The sequence below is a fragment of the Apostichopus japonicus genome, chromosome 5, assembly GCF_037975245.1.
Source record: "Apostichopus japonicus isolate 1M-3 chromosome 5, ASM3797524v1, whole genome shotgun sequence".
NCBI classification, from domain to species: domain Eukaryota; kingdom Metazoa; phylum Echinodermata; class Holothuroidea; order Aspidochirotida; family Stichopodidae; genus Apostichopus; species Apostichopus japonicus.
Window position 1 is genome coordinate 12714861 of NC_092565.1, and position 20502 is coordinate 12735362.

Here is a 20502-nt window from a genome sequence, read left to right on the forward strand (position 1 = left end):
GAACTAATGAAGATTAGGGGGGCTAAGGGTTCAGGCAAGACTATGCACACGGTGGGAGGACAATAGTACTTGGTTTATATCATTAAGTTTATCCATCTCCTTTGTATAGCTAACAGTCACTTTGGTGAACTACTCACTTGTTTTATGAGCATTTTTAACATGCTTTTACAAGTGATGAGTTTGGTGAATTCCGAGTTCTCCATTGGAAACAATGAAACTTAGCATGTTCGCATGGTGTGTTGAATACGGAAATAATGAATTTCCTTTGGAATGATATTCTTTATTGATGTGCCTAGGGAATATAACCTTGAATATGACAACTTTAAAATTTCGTTTTCTTTATTAAGAATTTACGCTCCAGCTCCTTTCATTGTCCAAATTATTATTTACTTAAAATTGGCATGCCTGAAAATATCAAATTTCAGAAACCATGCTTTACAAATCTCGCTATGTTTCTTTGCCCATACACTCATATACAGTCATATAAGAAACAATTTATCCCAATACTATTTTCTTCAAATTTATAACTAAATGTTACTACATGTATGTAGCATGTTCCATTTTCTTCTCAATGCTTTGTGGGAGCTCCCAGCTGTTTCATTGAACTTCCAGTCTTAAAGTCTGTTTATATTTTAATGATTGAATTATTTAAATTATCATCCTTTTTTAGTGGATCACTTTGGTATTCATTGGTCACCTTGATATTGTGGATTGCCTTGTTTTTATACATATTCATCAGAGTCCTATTGTATATAAAGTGGCTTCGAATAATTTCACCTTGAAAATAACCTGCTGTGGAAGTAATGTCTTATCCCATGTTTCTAACTGTAAATGAAAGATAACGGCTACTTCCTATTCCTTTATAAATTCTGAATATTATACACAATAACATATATCTAAAAAAAAAAGAAGTGTAATGTTGTGATTTTACTTCTGGATAATATTTGATCAATTAGGGATGACACCATACAAGAGAAAAAACAGGACATTGTACTTCACATCCTTCGAGAAAGTTCTAAATGGCATTAATTTTCATGTCACTACTGAATGTTATCTGCTAATGTTAATGGAAGCTCATTCAAACTTATATGAAATGATTCCAGGTTTGAGTTGATTAGCTAAATAAATCATCAATTAATTCTGAATTTATTGCTGACATTGAGTTATGAATAAACAATAAAATAACAGAAACAAACAAACTTTTTGTTTTTCTTCTTTTTTTCGTCTGACATATTTTTCCTGAACTTTGACCCAAGCAGAATAAGGTGCCATGCAGATGAGCCAGTTTATGAAAAGCAATACATCTTACTAACATCATATCATCTTGAACAGTCACCTGTTTTATAAACCATGAATTCAAAGTTAGCATTTCTCTTTACCACAAGAAGTTTATTACCTGGAAATTTTCAAAGTAATGTTTGCAGATAATTTAAAAGAAAGTAGCCCGTTGTTGTAACTTTGTAAGACCTTTCCTGTTATTTATAATGAGATACCGTGAAACCTAATGGTACAAAGCAATAAATAATATGTATGCAACACAAAAAACATATCATTAACTGGTTGACAGCATTAAGCAGGAAATTAAAAGAGTCTGGAATGGCATAAGAAAATGCTATCCAAATATAGGCAAATATGCTACATACATGCATAGCGGTTTGTCAGCCGTGCTATTCAAACCCGAAAAAAACTAGAGGAGGTTAGATCTGTGTGAAACAATGCAAAGTGAGGGTATATATCGCTATGCAATGTGTATATTACCAGTTTGTAGTGACAACCATAGGATAGGATATTATTTCTTGGTGAGTAAATACATTCCTCAAAGTGAGGATATACATACAGCTTTGCAATAAGTGTACCAACTCCCACACCCTCCCCAACACCAGGTAAGTTTGAAGATAAAGTTCTTCCATAAGAACCTCTGTAAATCCTGCAGTAGGTCGGGCAACCGTACCATCCGTTTTCCATTTTACCAACACAACATATAGGAGACCTGTTCGCTGAGCAGTCACAATGAAGTAAATGATCTATTAAAGCTGGTACAATCTTTTCACTGAGATGTGCTAAATTTTGGTGAAGAAGTTAATTAGTTTAGTACTGTTGCATAACCACTACACATCAATCTGTACTCCATCACGATGAAACACTTTAACAAATCAATTTCCGAAGCTGTAAATTACTGCCTACAAACTTGCGAGAACTTTGTCCCGAATACCATTAACACAAAACTCAGCAAACATGCTTTATTGAATGGATACTCTGCCCAGATTTTGAAGCATTAATTTGGTTTTCTTAACCCATTGATCAAAGCATATGTAAGATTCTTCCAGATCACTTTAATAAACTTCTTTGGAAATGAATTTTTCTTTTTAAATATATTGTTACCATTTTTGCTCCAAATATAGAAATGATTATCAAAGCCAGATGAAATGAAATAGCTTTTCAAAAATACCTCCATAGAAAGTGAGGTGACAAAGTGAGCTAGAGGGAGGTTCTAGCATGTTAGTATTCTTTAACTGTGTGACAATAATTTCATGCATTCTGTATGGAATGTATCCCAGAAGTAAATATTTGATAGTTAAATTGATTCCACAGCATGATTTGGCATAAACCACATAATCGTCGAGATGGTCTTCAATTCCAGCAAATTATCCCCAGCCTCTGATTACCTTTGATTAAATAGGTCGAGTTAACGAGGCTATAAATAATTTCACATTCTGAAAGGTATTCTCTTCTTCCTGAATCTGCCATTAACTTACCCATAGACAGCATCACATTTCAACAGAACTCCCAATTTAATCACATTAGGTTTTAAAGTATGTTTTCAACAGTATATCCATGCTCATATGAAGTAACAAAGTAAAGCAATAGTCTCATTATTTCTACTCTTGATTTGCCTCTCTACTCTCTCATCTCTTCTTTTGCAAAATTGTTAGAAAATTAACACACAAACGTCCCCAGCCCCCTCCCCCCACAAAAACAAAATGGTCCTTCAAGTTTATTGCACAACTTCCAGGTCAGTTGACAGTAAAAAGTTCCAATCAATTACCATTTGTCTTATTATTCTGCATAAAATTCATAGAATATGAGCCAGTATTTGGGTCTTGCTGGACTTTAAAGTTATCGGTAGACAAGCCAAATGGGCGGAGTACCATGTTTCCTAAATCCTTCAGTTTGTCCATCATTTCTGCTTTCAGTTTCTCATTCCTTTCGTTTATCTCACCAGGGAGGCGCTGCAAAGAAATAAAAACAAAACAGAATAGATTCCTTAAAGCCAAGAACTCCATCTTATCATATGGCTTTGAGATCCACTACTGGATATGCCAGGAAGGTTCACTGCAACCCAGAGGGGGTACAGTAAGCTACTTTGCATAGGCACATTATACTTAAAAATGTTCAGTCGTATATTTGACATTTCTTACAAATGATTACAATTACCGACTGCTGGAACACATTGTTTTTCAAACTCCTCCATCCAATTGTTGCACAAGTTTCAAATCTATGACTCATGTAAGTCTAAATATGACATCACCAAGTCACACCCTTAAAGTTTTCATGTTAGAATATTTATTATCTGCAATAAACTTTCCACACAAAATTACAGCCAAAAGCCATGATATTGACACCACCGGTTAAATGTCTACCGAGCCATAACTACTGTAAAAATGCAGCCTGCACTCAAATATTGCTGGAGCTTCTCTTGATGGCAGGCAATTACACCATAATTCCTTTGCTCCCCGCTCCCCCCCCCCCCGCCCCAACTAGTGCCACTTTAGATCCTGTTTCTATCACTGCAGAGAAATGGTACTCACCATGCAGGCAGCTCGTGCTATGTGGCAGCCTGGGTCCATTTCAAGGGCTCTCTGATAGTCGGCTAGAGCCTCATCAAGTTTCTCTAATAGTTCATAAGTCTGGGCTCTCCTTAACAACACTTTTATGTAGTGCGGGTGTAAATCTAGTGCTTTGCTACAATCTTTCACTCCTTCTTCGAGTTGCTTCAAGTGAATCTTACAGGCAGCTCTGTTTGCAAACATGATGGAACGTTCCTTTTTAAAGGAGAGCGGGCAGAGTTTGACGGCCTCTGTATATTTATGGATTGCATCTGGATATTCTGTATAGTAAGGGAACCGAGAAACGTTAAATGTCGATCGCACTCCCAGATTGTGATTGTGATGGGTGAATGTATCTTCACATCAAACTTCTCAAACAAAAACATTAGTTAAGAATAATAATTAGAACAAGAAACCTTGACATGGTGTCCCACCGTCCCACCAATGGACATTTCATGATAACATGGCAATTGTTACTGAATATATGATGTTCTTGTGTTATTAGGTACTATACCTTCAAGTTTGTACAGGTCGTTGCCTTCTTTCTTCAGTACCTGTGCTTGCTCTTTCCTCTCCTAATAAAGATATCACAATATAAAGAAAAACATAAACACATGTTAGATTTTGTAACGTTTAAGTCTTCTCAAATGCTTACGAACAAAACTGTAATTTAAATAGCTTATAGTGCTCTTTGCCTTCACTTGTGCTTTAACCTCTGTCACATGATCTCATATATTGAAATAGCAGATCTCTTAAATGTCATAATTTCTGTCTTTCTAAATACTGTATAATGTATGAGTTGCTTGTTACCGTATAAGGTATTTATCTCAACTTGCAATCTGCAAGATATTGAATAATCCATAACAATATATATATGCACCTTCTACTTATCGCAGAAAATGGCCAGAGAAAACAAACCAGATTTTATCACTAGTTTTTTTTTACTGTAAGCACCAAAGAAGATTTAAAAACAAAAGGGCTCAATTTCCTGTTTCAAGATTACTATTGTCTAGTGGTTCAATAACTTTAAACCTATGGGTGACAAAGACACAATTACAGGTGATTCTACAGTACATTCACAGTTCATTTGTCCATCCCTGCTGAATATCTACATCTAAATTATGCAAGTATCTTCTCACCTCCTTTTCCTCCTCAGACAGGGTATCCTCCAGCTCTCTCAGAACCTCCTCTCCATCTGGATCTTCCTCTTTCGGGGCACCGTTATCTACCTCTTCTTGACTCTCTTCATGTTCCGCAGCCTCTGATGCTAAACCCTCGTTGATCTGCACCTTATCTCCATCAATGACTTTGTCTCTGTCTTCATCACTGCAGGATGAACATCCATCCTCATCTACAGTCTCAGCCACATTTTCACTTTCACCCGTTTGAAGGTTGACAACGTCTCTGTCATTGACCAAATCTGAAGTCGTCGATGTGTTTTCATTAGCTTCATTTGACTGGCATACTACTTGTTCCTTCAAATCCTCACTTTCATGATCGTCACTCATTCCAACAGTTATTTCTTTTACCCTGTCTGAATTTGCTTGGTTCTCTACAGCTTTCAAGTTTTCCACTAGTGAATCATCACTTAATGAATCGGTGGTAGGCATGTCCTTGGCTTTCTCTGCCTCCTTTGACAGTTCAGACAAAGTGTCATAGAATTCATCCTCAGAGCTGCTGTTTTCATCTTCACTTGCCTCAGGTTTGCTTGCCATATTGAAACATTTGCTGCTTTCACATTACACAAATTCAAGGATGATAGCTGAAAAAGGTTTTAAAAAAAAACATTTGTTCTTCCTTCTTCTAAAATCCAACATTCATTCTGCCAATAGTTTGAAATTGCTGAATGAATAGAATTATATGTAAAACATCCCCAAAAATTCTATATTCTAAAATGGCCACAAATGAATAAAGTTTTAAGCACATACTGTAGCTGCATATGCCATTTTTGGATTGTAACTGCATGGTGTATACAGTTGTTGACCTCTGGATTCACACTTGCCATAGTGAGACAAACTGACCACTGAAGTTTTTCACTGATTTCATTAAAAAAAACTCACTCCTAAAGTCCACACATAACAAAATGAGTGACAAAACGATGAGGAACAAATATTGCCCAAAGGTTTGTAAGCTAATGTTGAATGGATTTCAGTGATAAAATCACCTGTTTTGTCCTTCTAATATTTATACCTGAGTTTCATGAGTTTAACAAATAACTAGCAAGGTCACTCATAACATTCTAACCTGAGGAATAATAATTGAACAAATTGGGAAATTTTTATTTCATATTCTAACATAGTTTAAAATCATGATCATCAGAAGTTACAATAAATTTGGTAGACTACATAACTGCATAGCCTCAGCTCAGGCGAAGTCATTTGATTGTGCCTGCCTTCATTTTTTTTACGGAATACCTAAGCCAGATTTTTCCTGCATTTCTGAGGAAAAACACAACCACATTGTACTGACTATGTAAGTACAATAAGCTATGTTGTATCCTACCTCAAATCCTACATGAGGGATTAATACGTTATGCGTTTATTCTTTTTGTTAGGTTATGAATCACTACTTGTGTTACATTGCCTAGGCCTAACCTAGGCTAGGTCTGTACCTAAAAAGTAAGATGAGGCTACTATGATAATACATTTTCGTTACAGGCTGGCTTTATCTTTTAGTTACCCTAGGCCTAATAAAATAATATTGATAAGATGCAACCATTGCTTTGCCTTTCAGTTTAACCAAACCCAATTACTTCCCTTAATATCGTTACTTACCGTTGTTGTTCGTATTTTTTGCTTTGTTTATAACTCTTAAGCAATTCGGATTTACGTACAGCTTGTGTTTGAATGCCACTTGCTTTTGCACTTTTATTGTAGCTTTTAACCATGAGTACCGATTCAGCGAGAATATTAATACCAAACTGAAGATATCCCCAGTTTCATCACCAGATTCATCAACAGATCCATGATACATTTATGAACAGTACAGAGGTTCACCTTGGTTACATCTTACACTCAATGCGCAACCAGGACCAAGATTATTCTCGTCGTTACGTCGTTTTAAACATCTTTGAAGTTGCATTATATTTGCGAGCAATACCCAGGTCTAATGAATCCAGTTCCAGTGGTAAAAAATAACGATAGCTCGCTTGTATTAGAATAAGGCTAGTCTAGTTCCAACTTCCAAGTAGCCTTAGCCTACCCGTTTGTACGTGGCGTTTATTCGCTGATGTAGTCTTAAGTGAACCTGTACGTGTTACCTAGTACTGGTTATGCGAAATCCCATCAATTATATCGTCAAAATCACAGCGAACTTTCCGTTCCAATGTTTCCAATAAGGTTACTTCTGTAAGATAGGGAGTGTTTTCTTGCCTGTCTATGCTTTAGCTGAGCATAAACTAGTTAGGCCTAGGCCTTCTTAATTGTAGTTGGACTTGTAAGCACTAAGTTTAAAGTCACCATTTCAATAAGATAGTAGTCTCTTAAAACATGTACAGTAGGCCTATTGCTATCTTGTACATCGATATATCCTTTGTTAAAGTTAAAACAAAATTGGTTAAGGATAGCCTAGGCTTAGGCTAGTATAAGAATTAAAGATGGCCTTAGGCTTAACACAGAGTATCAGAGTCGTCACTTTTAAAAGGTCACATCTATCCATTCAGCTAGGAATAAGTGAAACATGTTACTTCATTCACCAGGAAGCTGGATAAATAAGGTGTAGTGGTTTCACTTCATCTGGCTGAGGGGGCAAAGGGTACTGGACTCCATTTGCACTGGCTACAGTACGTATATATCCAACAAAACAACATACACAACTATGATTTGTTTTTGTTTGGAATCATTGACCACTTAAAGTCTAAGAACCAAATATTTCAAGCTCATCAACTCAATTAATTTGCATCTTTAGTAGTTTGTGTACTTCTGAGAGAGTTTAAAATCTAACATCTAAATGTTCTTTAATTAATTAATATTATCAAGGAACAAAATCAGCATGCAGATTGGAAAATATGTTGAGTTGCCAGCCAACCACAGAATTTCTGGTTTTGGTGTGAATTGCAACAATTTCTTAGACAATGTATGCATTTTCATTCACAGAATTTGCTGGGAATTTCCAAGTGCTTATAATCTACAAACTTGTTTTCAATAGTAGAAACACTATGGTTTTTCATCATGTAGCTGTATTGACATTTCTTGCAATGAAACAGGTTAGCTTGTACTGGCCAGTTACCTGTGCAATTTGTTTGAACATTCTACCAAGTATTGTATGTTATTGTTACAATCATCATTAATAAATGCTTTGAGTAGACTTGAGTAGTAGACCTGTGCAATAATTTCATAATAAAGTCTATTCTTGTTGTCTCTTCCTCAGTAATATACCTGCAGCAATGGTTCAAACATGGCTAAAATACGAATGAAGGTCAGTGCCACTAGAATACTGATCGCTGTCATAGGTTTAGCCGTGGTTGCTATGGTGACATTGACCACTTACAGCCAATGTGATTATTCTGAAATGGACCAATTAGCTACAAAAGTTCAGCAACTGAGGGATCAACTGAAGGAACAAGAGTACATTTTAAGCAGAGGTCAGAAGAATGTTCCAGAATCAGAAAAAGACACTGTAGACGATGAGAATTGGGGACCACACAAATTGGGAGTTTTGATTCCATTTCGAGATAGATTTGAAGAATTGATGGAATTTGTACCCTACATGCACAAATATCTCTCGAGGCAGCAAATTAGACATCATATTTTTGTTATAAACCAGATGGATAGTCATAGGTAAGTTAAAATAAAAATTAGTGATTCAAAATTTTGTTCTCCTGGTATAGAGATGTAATTAAATCCCTGGTATTCAAATTGGAAGTTGCAATCCTCTTTAGGTTTGCCGAGAATGTTTAGAGGGTAGCCAGAAAATTTGGGGGAAAAAAAGTGCCAATGTTTGTGGAAGAATCTTGAACATAAATTACTTGATAAAGTTGCAGAATAAACATCATTTATCAACAGAGCACCTGCATTTAATCATACAAAACATTTCCCAAAGGGGAGGGAGACTTCTCCTCCCTGTAGAACACTTCGTAGGCCACAACATAGGCCACTGGAGGGTCGCTAAGATGATAGAAGGCGCAAATTGGGGTCAACAATCCTAAGAGTATGAATAACAGGAGTTTAAAGTATCGTATTAAAATTATATGTTCACTAGAAGCAGACTTCTGTAGTATTTATATTATCTTTGATGATCGCCAGCAAGAGATTATAGTCTGACATCTAATGGTATATATTATATATTTCCTATCATACCACAGATTACATTGGCTCATGCATATCTATGTAATATCTAGGCTTCATATTTTTGAGATGGGCTTATTGTTCCATATCAAACTCGGTTATCCAATCCATACATGTAAAACTAACCGTAAAATTGGTTTAGTCTTGTCTTCTTTTCTATCAGAGAAATTTAATGATTGTGTGTTTGCTTATGAATACCGCACATTTCATTTGGATATGTATAATTGTTGATATTATCAGCAACAGAATCCTTTTCTTGGTTCTGAGGACAGTTGGCGTGTTTATGAGTGTTTCGACAGTCACGTTACAGTAGCTCTAAGATTCCACATACCCAATTGTCTTCATTTTTGTCAGATTTAATCGGGCTTCTCTCATCAATATCGGTTATATCATGAGCAGGAAAGATTGTGATTATATTGCCATGCATGATGTTGACCTTCTACCGAGAAACAATGAATTGAGCTACCGCTTCGATGTAGTCAAAGATGGTCCACACCATTTGGCCTCGCCCGAGCTTCATCCAAATTATCACTATAAAAAATTTGTAGGTGGGATCCTGCTGATGCAAAGTCAACATTTTGAATTGGTGAGTTACATCCTCCTATTTTTTTAAACTTTGACACCCAGAATGACAGGAGAAAAAGGTAAATATACACTCTTATCAATATCTGTCCCCCACATGAAACTACTATTTGTGTAAAAAAAAGGTATCATATAACACAAGATATTTTAATGTCATCAATAGTGGTCTTAGGTCCAAAAAGCAAAGTTTTTGGAATGGAGCTGCCTTCCCTCTCAAGAACATAGTTTTGCTATAGCCTAACAAACAGATTTGTATGAGTTGAGGAAAAAGCTGGTCCTAACTTTTGTGTTCAGTAGTTCAGTTTAAAGATTGAGACAGAGACCATGGAGTTATACTCATGGCAGTACTACTTACTATATATTGTAATTATACGGTGGTCGATAGTTCTGGTACAGTAGAACTGCCTGTGGGAACAAAATTTCATCACCTGATTCAATGGAGTTAAAGACAAATATGTTATTTGAAAGTGGACGTTCACAGCATTGTAATAAGTTTAGGTCCCCCAAACCTCATTGAAACTACCGTTAAACATTTAATATACGCTTGTTCTTTGCACTCTTTGTTCACCTTAAATTATTTCAAATGGTCTGCTCACTATTAAACTGATTTGTGAATGTTTTTTAAAAATGTTGTTTTGTTTTCTGACTGTTTGTAATCGTCATACTGCCGCCTATGGATGTAAAGCAGACATTAACATTTTGTTTTGATGCAACTCTGAGTTGCACACAGAGTATTAAAATTGTATTTGTTTTTTATGTCTGTCTCATAGGTCAATGGTTTATCAAATAGTTTCTGGGGCTGGGGTAGAGAGGATGATGAGCTCTACATGAGGATGGAAGAGGCAAAGCTAAAGGTAAGTGAAATACCAGTAATATCATTGTGACATCTTTCTTGAGAGAGTAGTGGGATCTCCAAAGTGCAAGAACAGATGGATGTAATCTATCAAATATGGTTTGTAAATATTTCTCTTCTGCATGGTGGCCATCTTATTTCTACTGTTTCTATTATTGGAATGCACTAAGCAATAGCTGGCTGCCACTTTTGATGAGATTCCTTGAAGTGGAAAAATGTGGAAAGAGCATATTAACCTGATGTATGGTCCACCGTTGCATAAACATGCTCTGTTAAACCAAAGGTGACAGAATTGTTTTTCAGGAAATCCGGGGGCATGCTGTTAATGCTGACCCCTTTATTTTGATATCATGCAGGAGTTGATACATATACTTAATGTACTATACTTAAACATCAGTAACATGTACTTAAATCGTAATTTATGTCTGTAACTTTGTAAACAATTACATCTTACGTAAAAGCCACATCATGCGCGAAAAAGCCAAACTTTAACTTATTCCGGGCCTTGTAAGAAATTTGTGGATAGGCTAGTTCTGGGACACTTGCTATCCAGGGACAGAATTTGATATCCGGAGACATTGCACAAAATGCAGGGAATATCTTGGGAAAATAAGGGATGTCTGGTTTACCATAGTTTAGCCAAAAGTGAACAATGGCCATCATGAAACTTGATTCAAGTAAATATGCTGCTGACCAATTCTTGGATGTTGACAGAGAAAAAAACACACAGACTCTTTGATACCATTACAACTGAATGGTCATATTGGCAGTGGAGAAGGTAATCTTTGGTTCAAAACATGAAACGGTTGTATTTTGAGTAATGAATACGTGAATGTATATCGATTACAGATGATTACTCACTCAAAGGTATTATTAAACTTAGTCAAAAGTTAGCAAAGTTATGTCAGTGCTCAGTTGAGAGAGTATCTTTCTATTTGTGATTATCCTTACAAAGAAAAGTAATGTAACATTTTAAGAAGCATTTTTGAGGATCACAGAGAGTAGATTGATAGGGTTAGGATTTATGGTTAGTGTTAAACAATTACTATTTGCAACACAGAATTTTTACAGACCAATGCAGTCACGTGACATTTATATCAACATGTAAATGCATGACACAGGCAACTTGCAGAATATGAGAAGGAAAATGCAGTCTGCATTGGTCAAACATTAATGAGAAGTTAATGAGAAGTTAAAGGGATAAAAAAAAAATTTTTTAGACTAAATTGCATGACTCTTGTAACACATATCTGCCAATGACATTGTTTAAGATTCATATACAAAAACAAACAATATGTGTTGCATAGACTGACGGAAACATGGACCATTTAATGGAATTTAGTCATCCTGCCATTTGCAAATACTGGACCCAATATATTTTTCCTTTTTATGACAGATTTCTCGCCCTGTGGGAATAACGACAGGTTATGAATCTTTCTACCACATACACGATCCAGCTAGACGGAAAAGAGACCGCAAACGATATGGAAGTCAAAGAACGGTAGGTTAACAGAGGATTTTTACAATTAAGATATAACCTTGTTTTATAAATCTGTTGTAATTAATTAGGGCTAATGGCGTAATATAACAAAGGGTTATTCTAAGTAAGGTAAATGGCTAAATGTGACAATGGCCCAACTGAGTCATAAAGTCAACCTATGAAAGTGATTGAAACTTTAAGTGCAAATCAGAGTGGTTGGGTAGATGTATAGTGTTTGACTGAAGCCCTGCAGTATGGAGGAGAGGAGGGGCAGTGGTTGGAGTAAAACATTGCTCACATGTGTGCAGGTGAACTGACCACATTTAGTACAGAGAAAGCATGTCAACCTGAAACAAAAGAAGTAGGTTACAATTTAAATACTCATTATGAAGCAACTAATCATTTCATGTGAACAGGAAAGTAAGCCTCAGGTTCTGCAGGATTTACATTTTTTTTTTTTTCAATTTGAAAATTCAGATCTAGTCTGTTTTTTGTTCACCAATTGAGTGTAGATAAACATTATGTTATTCAATGGTTGAAAACATACAGATTACATGCGTAAAATGAAGTTCATTGAAACTTTAATCCATCATAAATTGATTAATGTTCTTTTTTTCGGCCGATAGACCTGGGTTGCACCATTCCTAATATCATTGTAGTTTTCCAAACCCATCGTGTGCATCTCAACTTTTTTATATTGTAGTTGGTAATCTAGACCTTTTAGTATGTTTATGGCAAACACAGTAATATTGCAATTGTTTTTACCTTTTTTTTTTCTTTTTTTTTGCTGACAGGAGTCTTTCAAACGTGACCCGGTGACTGGACTAGATACTGTACTGTATGATGTCAGAAGCACGCAAGAACTGGACATCGACGGAGCACCTTGTACCGTCATACATGTGGTATTAACATGTGATGTAAATATCACACCTTGGTGTGACCCTCCACCTGATCCAGCTGCTAGACCAGTACCAAAGAAAGGAAGGTGACCCACGGTAACCAACTAACGAACATTTAATACAGCTTGGGTCAGGGACAAGGGTGGGGACGGGGGGGGGGTGTAGGGGTTGTACTAGGCATAGGAAGATAAGTTGTCTATAGAAGAATTACTTTTTAGCTTTATTCTTAACGTTTTGGAGACACCTCCCATTGAAGCAATAACAATATTACCTTTATTTATGGAAGTTTATTATTTTGATGGCCTTGGCTGAATATGCCACCTCCTTGCCTACAGTAGAGTTATGTCCACTGAGTACAGTGAAAAGTCTTTGTAAGAGTTAGTTGTTCAACTTGTTTTACCTCTCAGAATGTACAAGCCCTAGGAGACTGAATTTAAATTATTCTCTTATAGTGCTTTTTTGAGCCATTGTTCAAACGTTCTCAAATCTTTACACATGATGTGATCCCATTCTGTTTCTTTCTTCTTTTTATAAAGTGTGGGAGGGGCAGGAGGGTGGTTTTGACCTTACCTTTGTTTTGAATGAGGGCTCTTCAGGAACAAAAGTCTCTTGATGTAGCAAATTGGCTATCCATCCTTAACTCAGAGCATTATATTTTTAACTGTCAATAATGCAACAAATGCACATTAACACTAAACATGAGCATACTTTCAGGAATGTTTGAGAGTTTGAATAAAATTCAAACACCATTTAATCTTAAGCTGTAAATGTGATTATTCATGTGCTCTTGCATGATTGCATGTTATACTTTGATCATCATTAACAAAGAAATAAATAATAAAACTCATTTTACCCATTTCTTTGAGTAAGGCATAAAATCATAAAAGTTTTTTCACTATTTGGTAGAGACCTTAATTTTTTTTTTATCTTTGCTTACAACTCAGTTAAATAAGATGCCATGCATGTTTCATAAACATGTCACCAAATTTTATAGTATCTATGTTTGTGTTTTATGAAGTGAAATTCAATCACATTCCATCTTGCATGTTGTATTAGTAAGGATCACATATTTCAAAGAGTCACTGTTTTAGTCAAACATGGTTCTGCTTGAATTGTATTTACATAATCTAAACGGCCCACCGTCATACATAATTAAGTACGAGGATGTTTGGGGACAACTGGAGATGCACGGATGTTAGGAGCAACTCCCTTCGCAAAGGCAAGGCAGAATTAGAACAATAAAGAAAAGAACCAATTATTAAATGGAGAAATGGGGGTAATATCATGTAAACCAGCCAGTGATATGAATCATTTCTTGTTTGCATTCTTTGTTGTTTTCTCAAATAATCCAGATATGTCCATGTTTGTAAACCATCATGCCGATATTCAGTGGTGGTCAGAAGTTGCCTGAAAAGTGTGCTTAACCCTCTGAATATCTGAGTGGAAGTTAAAAACATTATTGAAGTATCATAGAGACATGTGGTTTTTGAGTGGTTGTCAATAAATCCAAGTAGTTGTCCTTTTTGAAAACATTTGACACAGGGTTCTTTTAATAGGTTCAGTCTAAGCCATACAATTTATTCTTGCATTTTACTAAGTTCTGGATAATCCTGCAGAAGCATGGGGACAGGAGCTGGGGGTACGTGCCCCCCACTTTTTTCCAAAATAGCAAATGTGCCCTACTGGCAAATAAAATGTGCCCCTTTGAAGAAGAACTGTCTTTTGGATATCTTAAGCCTTTGTTAATTTTAATATTTATTTTAATTATTCACGTGCACCATAATAGTATTGATAGCATACTAACACATCATATATATTTAAGTGATATGGCCAGTGTGTATCGGTTTATAGCATAATCAGTGGTTGTGGAATGAGAAAGTGCCCCTCTGATGTTGTGCACCCCTGATGTTGTGTCCCCCTCCCTTTTTGGAAGCTTCCTACTCCCTGTGCAGAGAAGATGGTTGTCAAAAATGGCAGGAAATTCCTTGTTCCACTGCAGTGTCTCGTTGTCATAACCAACAGCCTGGCTGTTGGATATAAACTGAGAGTGAAGTCATGAATGTGGAAATCGGATTTCTTTCGGACAAAAATCTGTGATGAATAACTGATCGATTATTGGGCAGGATTAAGAATAGAACATTCTATTTAAGCTGACCAGCCATTTAAAATTCTGTAGAACAAATTCCAAAGTCTTTATTTATCTATACAGCCTCAACCAGTTATCACAGTTAGGCTGAATTTGTTAGGGTATATAGTACTTAGGCTGAATTTGTAAGGATAGATCCTACAGGAAGTGCATTTCGATGAACAAAGGAACACACTTTGTATACATACTGTATGTCCATCACAAAGAAGAACATTTCTTAAGGATATTTTCTTGAGGAAGTTGTGGAAAATTGGGTGTTGAACTCAAATTCATCAGAAATGCCAATCAAAATATTCACAATGCTGGATAGCTTATAGAATTTATTGAAATATTAAATCAACATAACTACTAGATTTGGGGGGAAGGTGTTGCCTTCTGCCCTCCTTCCCCCCCCCACCCCCTTTCCCACGACACACACACTTTTGAGAAGTTTACTATGATGAATGGTGCTCAGTTGCAACATAGTGTTATATTTTGCAACTTTTGAAGAAGTTTTATACCCAAAACATTTTCAATTTTTCCCAAATAATGTTTCCTTTTTTGCTTTTGAATTTTTAACAACACTCCAAATCACTTGGACAACCGACCAAAAACAGGGTATCAAGCCCTCAGTTTGAATACCAGCAATCTACATGATTAATGTAGTGCTGGAACCATACAAGCAGTCCATATTAGATTCCTATATTTCCTTCTCCAGCTACTGAACAAATGCATTTTTCTTGAAGAGTCGTGCTACTTCAATTAAAGCATTTTTGTGGTTTAATATTTGTAGTGTGGGGTTTATACATTAAGTTAATCAGTTGTGTGGTAAATGATGTGTTAAATGCTACGATATCATTCACAGAAATGATAAGACCTCTGTATTGTACAATAATAATAATAATAATGATCATGTGGTACTAATGTGATATTGCCAAATCTGAAACCTCAAAGGTAGATACATTGGTTGTGCATTAATGATCTATTGAAGTAATGTTATGACATCTTTCAAAATATTAATGTTTAAGAATTAACTACCATTTTCAAAAACATTTTCATGCTATTGAAGGCCAAGCAACACACAGAGCTGTCTCTTGATAACTTGAATTTCAATACTTAGAGAATAATATTTTTTTTTTGTAAAGAACCCCAGCATCTAACATTTTTCTAACTTTGACTCAGATAGGATCCCAAATAGAGTTATTGACTTATTATGTTCTCATGACGCCACATGGAGCAGCGCAGGAGCTCCATAAAAATGAACCTTCTGCGCAATACTAAACATATAGGAGTGTTTTAGAACCAAGGAAAACATATCTCTCTGTCAACATTCCATAACTAAAGAGTTCTCGAACGAATGGTGAACAAAATTGTAACAATGACCATATTAAAAGCACTGTAAACAAAACTTGAATTCTGATTTTTGTTTAGTTTCTGACGTGAAGAGAAATATCTGCTGCAAGTTTGAAAAGGTCCCATGTTGCTTGGCCTTTTAAGAAGTTTTGTTTTTGTGGTGTAGTGAAAATGAAAAATGAGGTACTATTAAGAAAAGACGATATTTTATTTTTCTTTGTATTTTGTAAACAATGAATGTAGCAATTAAAATCCAATAGTCATAATAAATTACAATAATCTTAATTATGTGAGTCTCTGTTGCAAATTATTTGAAGCATTGTTAAATTGTTGTTGCGTTAATTAAGTCCTTTTCTCAAACTTTTAGATTTTTTTGTTTGAAGTTGAAAGGAATCCTTGCGATGCACATAAGTGTAGGTGACATCATAAGGTTCTAACCATGCTAACAAAAAACCAGAAAATCATGGAATAATTTTGTCCTTGGTGTGTTGATTCATCGTACAGAGTACCAGAAACTTATTGTTTTTTATTCAGAGAAGGGTCAAAGGGTCATTTCAGGTCACCAGAGGTCCAAATAATGAAACACTTGAAAATAAAGTAAAACTGGGATTAACTTTATACTTAGTAGTATGTTTGACCACATTCATGTTAGTTATTTTTTTTTTGGGGGGGGGGGGCAAAAGTCAACGATCAAGTGAGTCACCTGAGGCCAAAGTCTGTAAATGTTGTATATTTGATAACAGCAATGGTTGGATAAACTTGATACTTGGCATTTGAATTTAACTTAGTGAATGCAAAAGGTCTTTTTCATATTTGAGGTCAACATCTGTGAACCTAGTACAAACATGGCACCTCCAAAAGCAGCGCTTGGATAAACTTCACACTTCAAATGTGGAACCACCATAGTAACTACATAAACCCTATTGTCGTTAATGGTCGTCGGTGGTCAACAGTGTACAAAGTCTGTAAGCCTAGTAAACATAATAACTTCATACGCCAAGCTTTGAGTGTCCTTTTACTTCACACTTGAAATGTGGATCCACCTTAGTGGGAAGAAGAATCCTATTGTGTTTGTGTAAAGGTGAACTGTCACTTGAGTGTTAAAACATTTGTGCTTGTCAGTGTTACATTAATTACATCTTATCATATAAAACATGGCAAGGAATCACAAAGCCTGGTGGCTCCTCTGGTTACGTCAGCAGTTAGAATGTGAAGGAAATGACTTTGTATCAACTGATCATAGGCATTATTTCTTCAAAGGGGCAAAAAGCCCGATGTATATGGCCAGCCGTACAGTACCGTATATCATTATAAATTGAAATATCGACAGATAAATGAGTGCACTCCACAACACTTGATCCATAGTGTACGTTTTTCAGTGATTATCCCGGCCATAATCACTGTGTAAGATTGCTGCTGCATTAACCATGAAACGGATGAAATGTGAAATGACAATTGTTAAATGTAAATAAATTAATAGTCTAACAGAAATGAACACTGGTATTAATGAACACATATATAGTATTTAACATGCATGGATATCAGCATGACTAGGCTAATATAATCCATATTCCGTAATTTCTCTCATTTTTACTCCCAAAATCGATGATCGCACAAAGTCATATAAAATATTAGTAACATCGCCGATCACCAAATCAACTCTTATTTGCTACTGTTGGAAGCGACACGGTCAAGTGAGGTCCGGAGATCTACATCTGGGGTAGGGTCAACTATGCTCCCCCTCCGTCGAACGTATCGACATTTTCGTATCTGTTCCTTCTCCCAAACAACCGCTTCTCTGTCCTCCGCCACCGACTTGCCGGGCTTACTGTAATCGATTAGCTGAAGTTGCGGCTTCTTCTGACTGTACAGTGGAGGCAGAAACATCGGAGGACCGTACGATTTCACTTCCAAAGGTTCCCTTGGAGCGCCGTCTGTCTCGTCCATTGGCATGTTATGACGCAATCCGACCGTTTTCCTTCTCGTAGATTGAGTCCCTTGCATATAGGAAGGTGCTGGATCCTCGGAGCGACTTCGACTTAACAACCGGTCACCGGTACTATCTTGTTGGTTCCCCCGGCATGTAAAACTAGATACCCTTCTGCGTTGTGGAGAAGGTGATTGTACGATAGCGGGCACGTGTCCTCCCGAGACTCGTCGCTTTTCACGAGGCGAGAGCCCGACCAGTGAGTCCTGGGGTAGTGTCCCGTACATTGTTCCTCTCTTCATCGAGAGCTGTGGACTGCTCAAGTGCATATCTTCCATTTTCGTTGCTATGGGCAGTGACATTTTTATTTTTGACTTTTGCTCATTCGAGTAATTTCGTGATTTTATCGACGTAGTTGTCTTGACACTTTTCAGTATATCGAAAACTGATTTGAAAAAATTGGATGGTAGAAATAATTTTACATCTTTATCTTAAGTAATAAATATCGTTTTCTGTTGTTTCTTATATATAAAGTTATGAACTGATAAGCAACTGACCTAATAGTAAGTGTTAGATGAGATCAAATCTGTCGTTAATGATTTCCACAAGACCGTATATAGGTTATGTGTCCTAACTCGTGTGAGTTGATGTTATAGGCGAAATAGTCAATGAGTCAGAATAACGCAAAGAGAGAGATATGTCTATCTGTTCGTTTATGAAATCAATAGATTATTGGTATTTTTTTTCAAAAATAAATTTAAATTGTTCAGTCGTCCTCACAGTTAAGGTAATCATTACATCTTTATCGTGAAGCTTAGACACATAGTCTCTTCAACTGCACAATTTCTGCAAGCTCGCTTACGTGAATGTTTTGTAATGGATACCGTAAAGTCACTTCTCAACATTAAAAAATAAGGTTCACAGAGGCAAAATTCACACAGGGATTTCTTCCAAATAAGAGAAAATAGTTCAGCATCACAAACCTGTACATAACTTAAGACAGTCCTCAGAGTACTTCGGCTGATGTATAAAGACTATAGCTAAGACTCCTGTACAGGGAACTTTAGTCAACCAAACTGTACGGCATCAAATAGACATTGCTTGAAAATTCGAAGCTTCTGCATTTCCTTCTGAAACTTTTGAGAGTTACATGGAACGCGGAGGTGGCAGTGACATGCTCATTTTATCCAGCGATTAAAATGTCTCTGTTGAAGAAATGGGCCAGGCCAACATAAAATGACAAATTGTACTAGGCCTATCTGTGAACTGACTAGCCTACAGTAGATTGCACGGAAAGAGAAAATACAACTGTCTTACGAAAAAAAAACAGATACAGTAGGTCAATAAACTTACTACCTAATTCTTATTGTCAATTATTTAAAAGTTACAAACAACGGAGTTATCATTGATTGGTGAATAAGTTGTTATAGTCATTCGTATTGATTTTCTTTGTGAGGCTATAAGTGAAGGATCGCTAATATCTGTTACCTGGAGTGTCTATCGTGACAACACACAATACTCAGGTAACCTCTGATGTGACTAATCTTCCAGGTGACATTTGTTATAAATGTGGCTGTCTTAAACCATCCTTGTCTTTACCTGCATTCTGACATCCTTGATCGATTTTCTCCTACAGTAGGCTACTTTGATTTTTAGCCCTATTGAAAACTGTACCTAGCTGACAGTGACATAACAGTTAAAACAGCCAGGTAGTCAAGTTAAACCTTGTCGAATACATGGGCGTTCATGGTATTAGGAAACCCCTCCCCCCCCCCCCCAGACGGTCCGTTTCCCCACCCACATCTGCATTTACGTCATATATCAATAAGGTAGATAAAGTGTATTTTGTTTTCTATACCAAAAATATTCCGTTATAAAAATATTCAGCTCTGATTCATGTACTAGATATAGTCTTTAAATACTGTACGCCGTGTTAGGAAAATAACTTTGAAAGTGTAGCCTATATCTTTTGTTACTAAAATTGAAGGTGTGGGTAAAATGGATCTTTCTGTAAGAATTTCTTTTTACTATGATATATGATAAATGCGAACTTGCAAAGATAATTCCAAAGTTCAGCCGTTTCTTTCCTCAAATACAATTAACATAGGTTTATGTAACCGTGGTTTGCTTTACAATGATGTTTAGGTGACATTCCGCACGTTCGTTCACAA

General features: G+C 36.2%; 2 protein-coding genes across 3 annotated transcripts; one reads left to right on the plus strand and one right to left on the minus strand.

Annotated features, from left to right (window-relative positions):
- Nucleotides 1–6: 6 nt before the first annotated feature.
- On the minus strand, nt 7–6728 carry LOC139967700 (tetratricopeptide repeat protein 1-like). Its single transcript, XM_071971723.1, has 5 exons — nt 6602–6728; nt 4967–5589; nt 4342–4402; nt 3810–4108; nt 7–3230 (listed from the first exon to the last, which is right to left on the minus strand). The coding sequence occupies exons 2-5, from the start codon at nt 5540–5542 to the stop codon at nt 3039–3041; spliced, it is 1128 nt and encodes a 375-aa protein (XP_071827824.1). The 5' UTR covers nt 5543–5589; nt 6602–6728; the 3' UTR covers nt 7–3038.
- A 79-nt stretch (nt 6729–6807) lies between these two features.
- LOC139967701 (beta-1,4-galactosyltransferase 7-like) lies at nt 6808–16689 on the plus strand. 2 transcript variants are annotated; one of them, XM_071971725.1, is made up of 7 exons: nt 6816–6953; nt 7525–7608; nt 8196–8605; nt 9467–9698; nt 10465–10548; nt 11944–12048; nt 12822–16689. In XM_071971725.1, the coding sequence occupies exons 3-7, from the start codon at nt 8223–8225 to the stop codon at nt 13014–13016; spliced, it is 999 nt and encodes a 332-aa protein (XP_071827826.1). In that variant the 5' UTR covers nt 6816–6953; nt 7525–7608; nt 8196–8222; the 3' UTR covers nt 13017–16689. The 2 variants fall into 2 exon arrangements, with proteins under 2 accessions (XP_071827825.1, XP_071827826.1); XM_071971724.1 differs by lacking the exon at nt 7525–7608 and having other exon boundaries at nt 6808–6953.
- Nucleotides 16690–20502: the final 3813 nt, after the last annotated feature.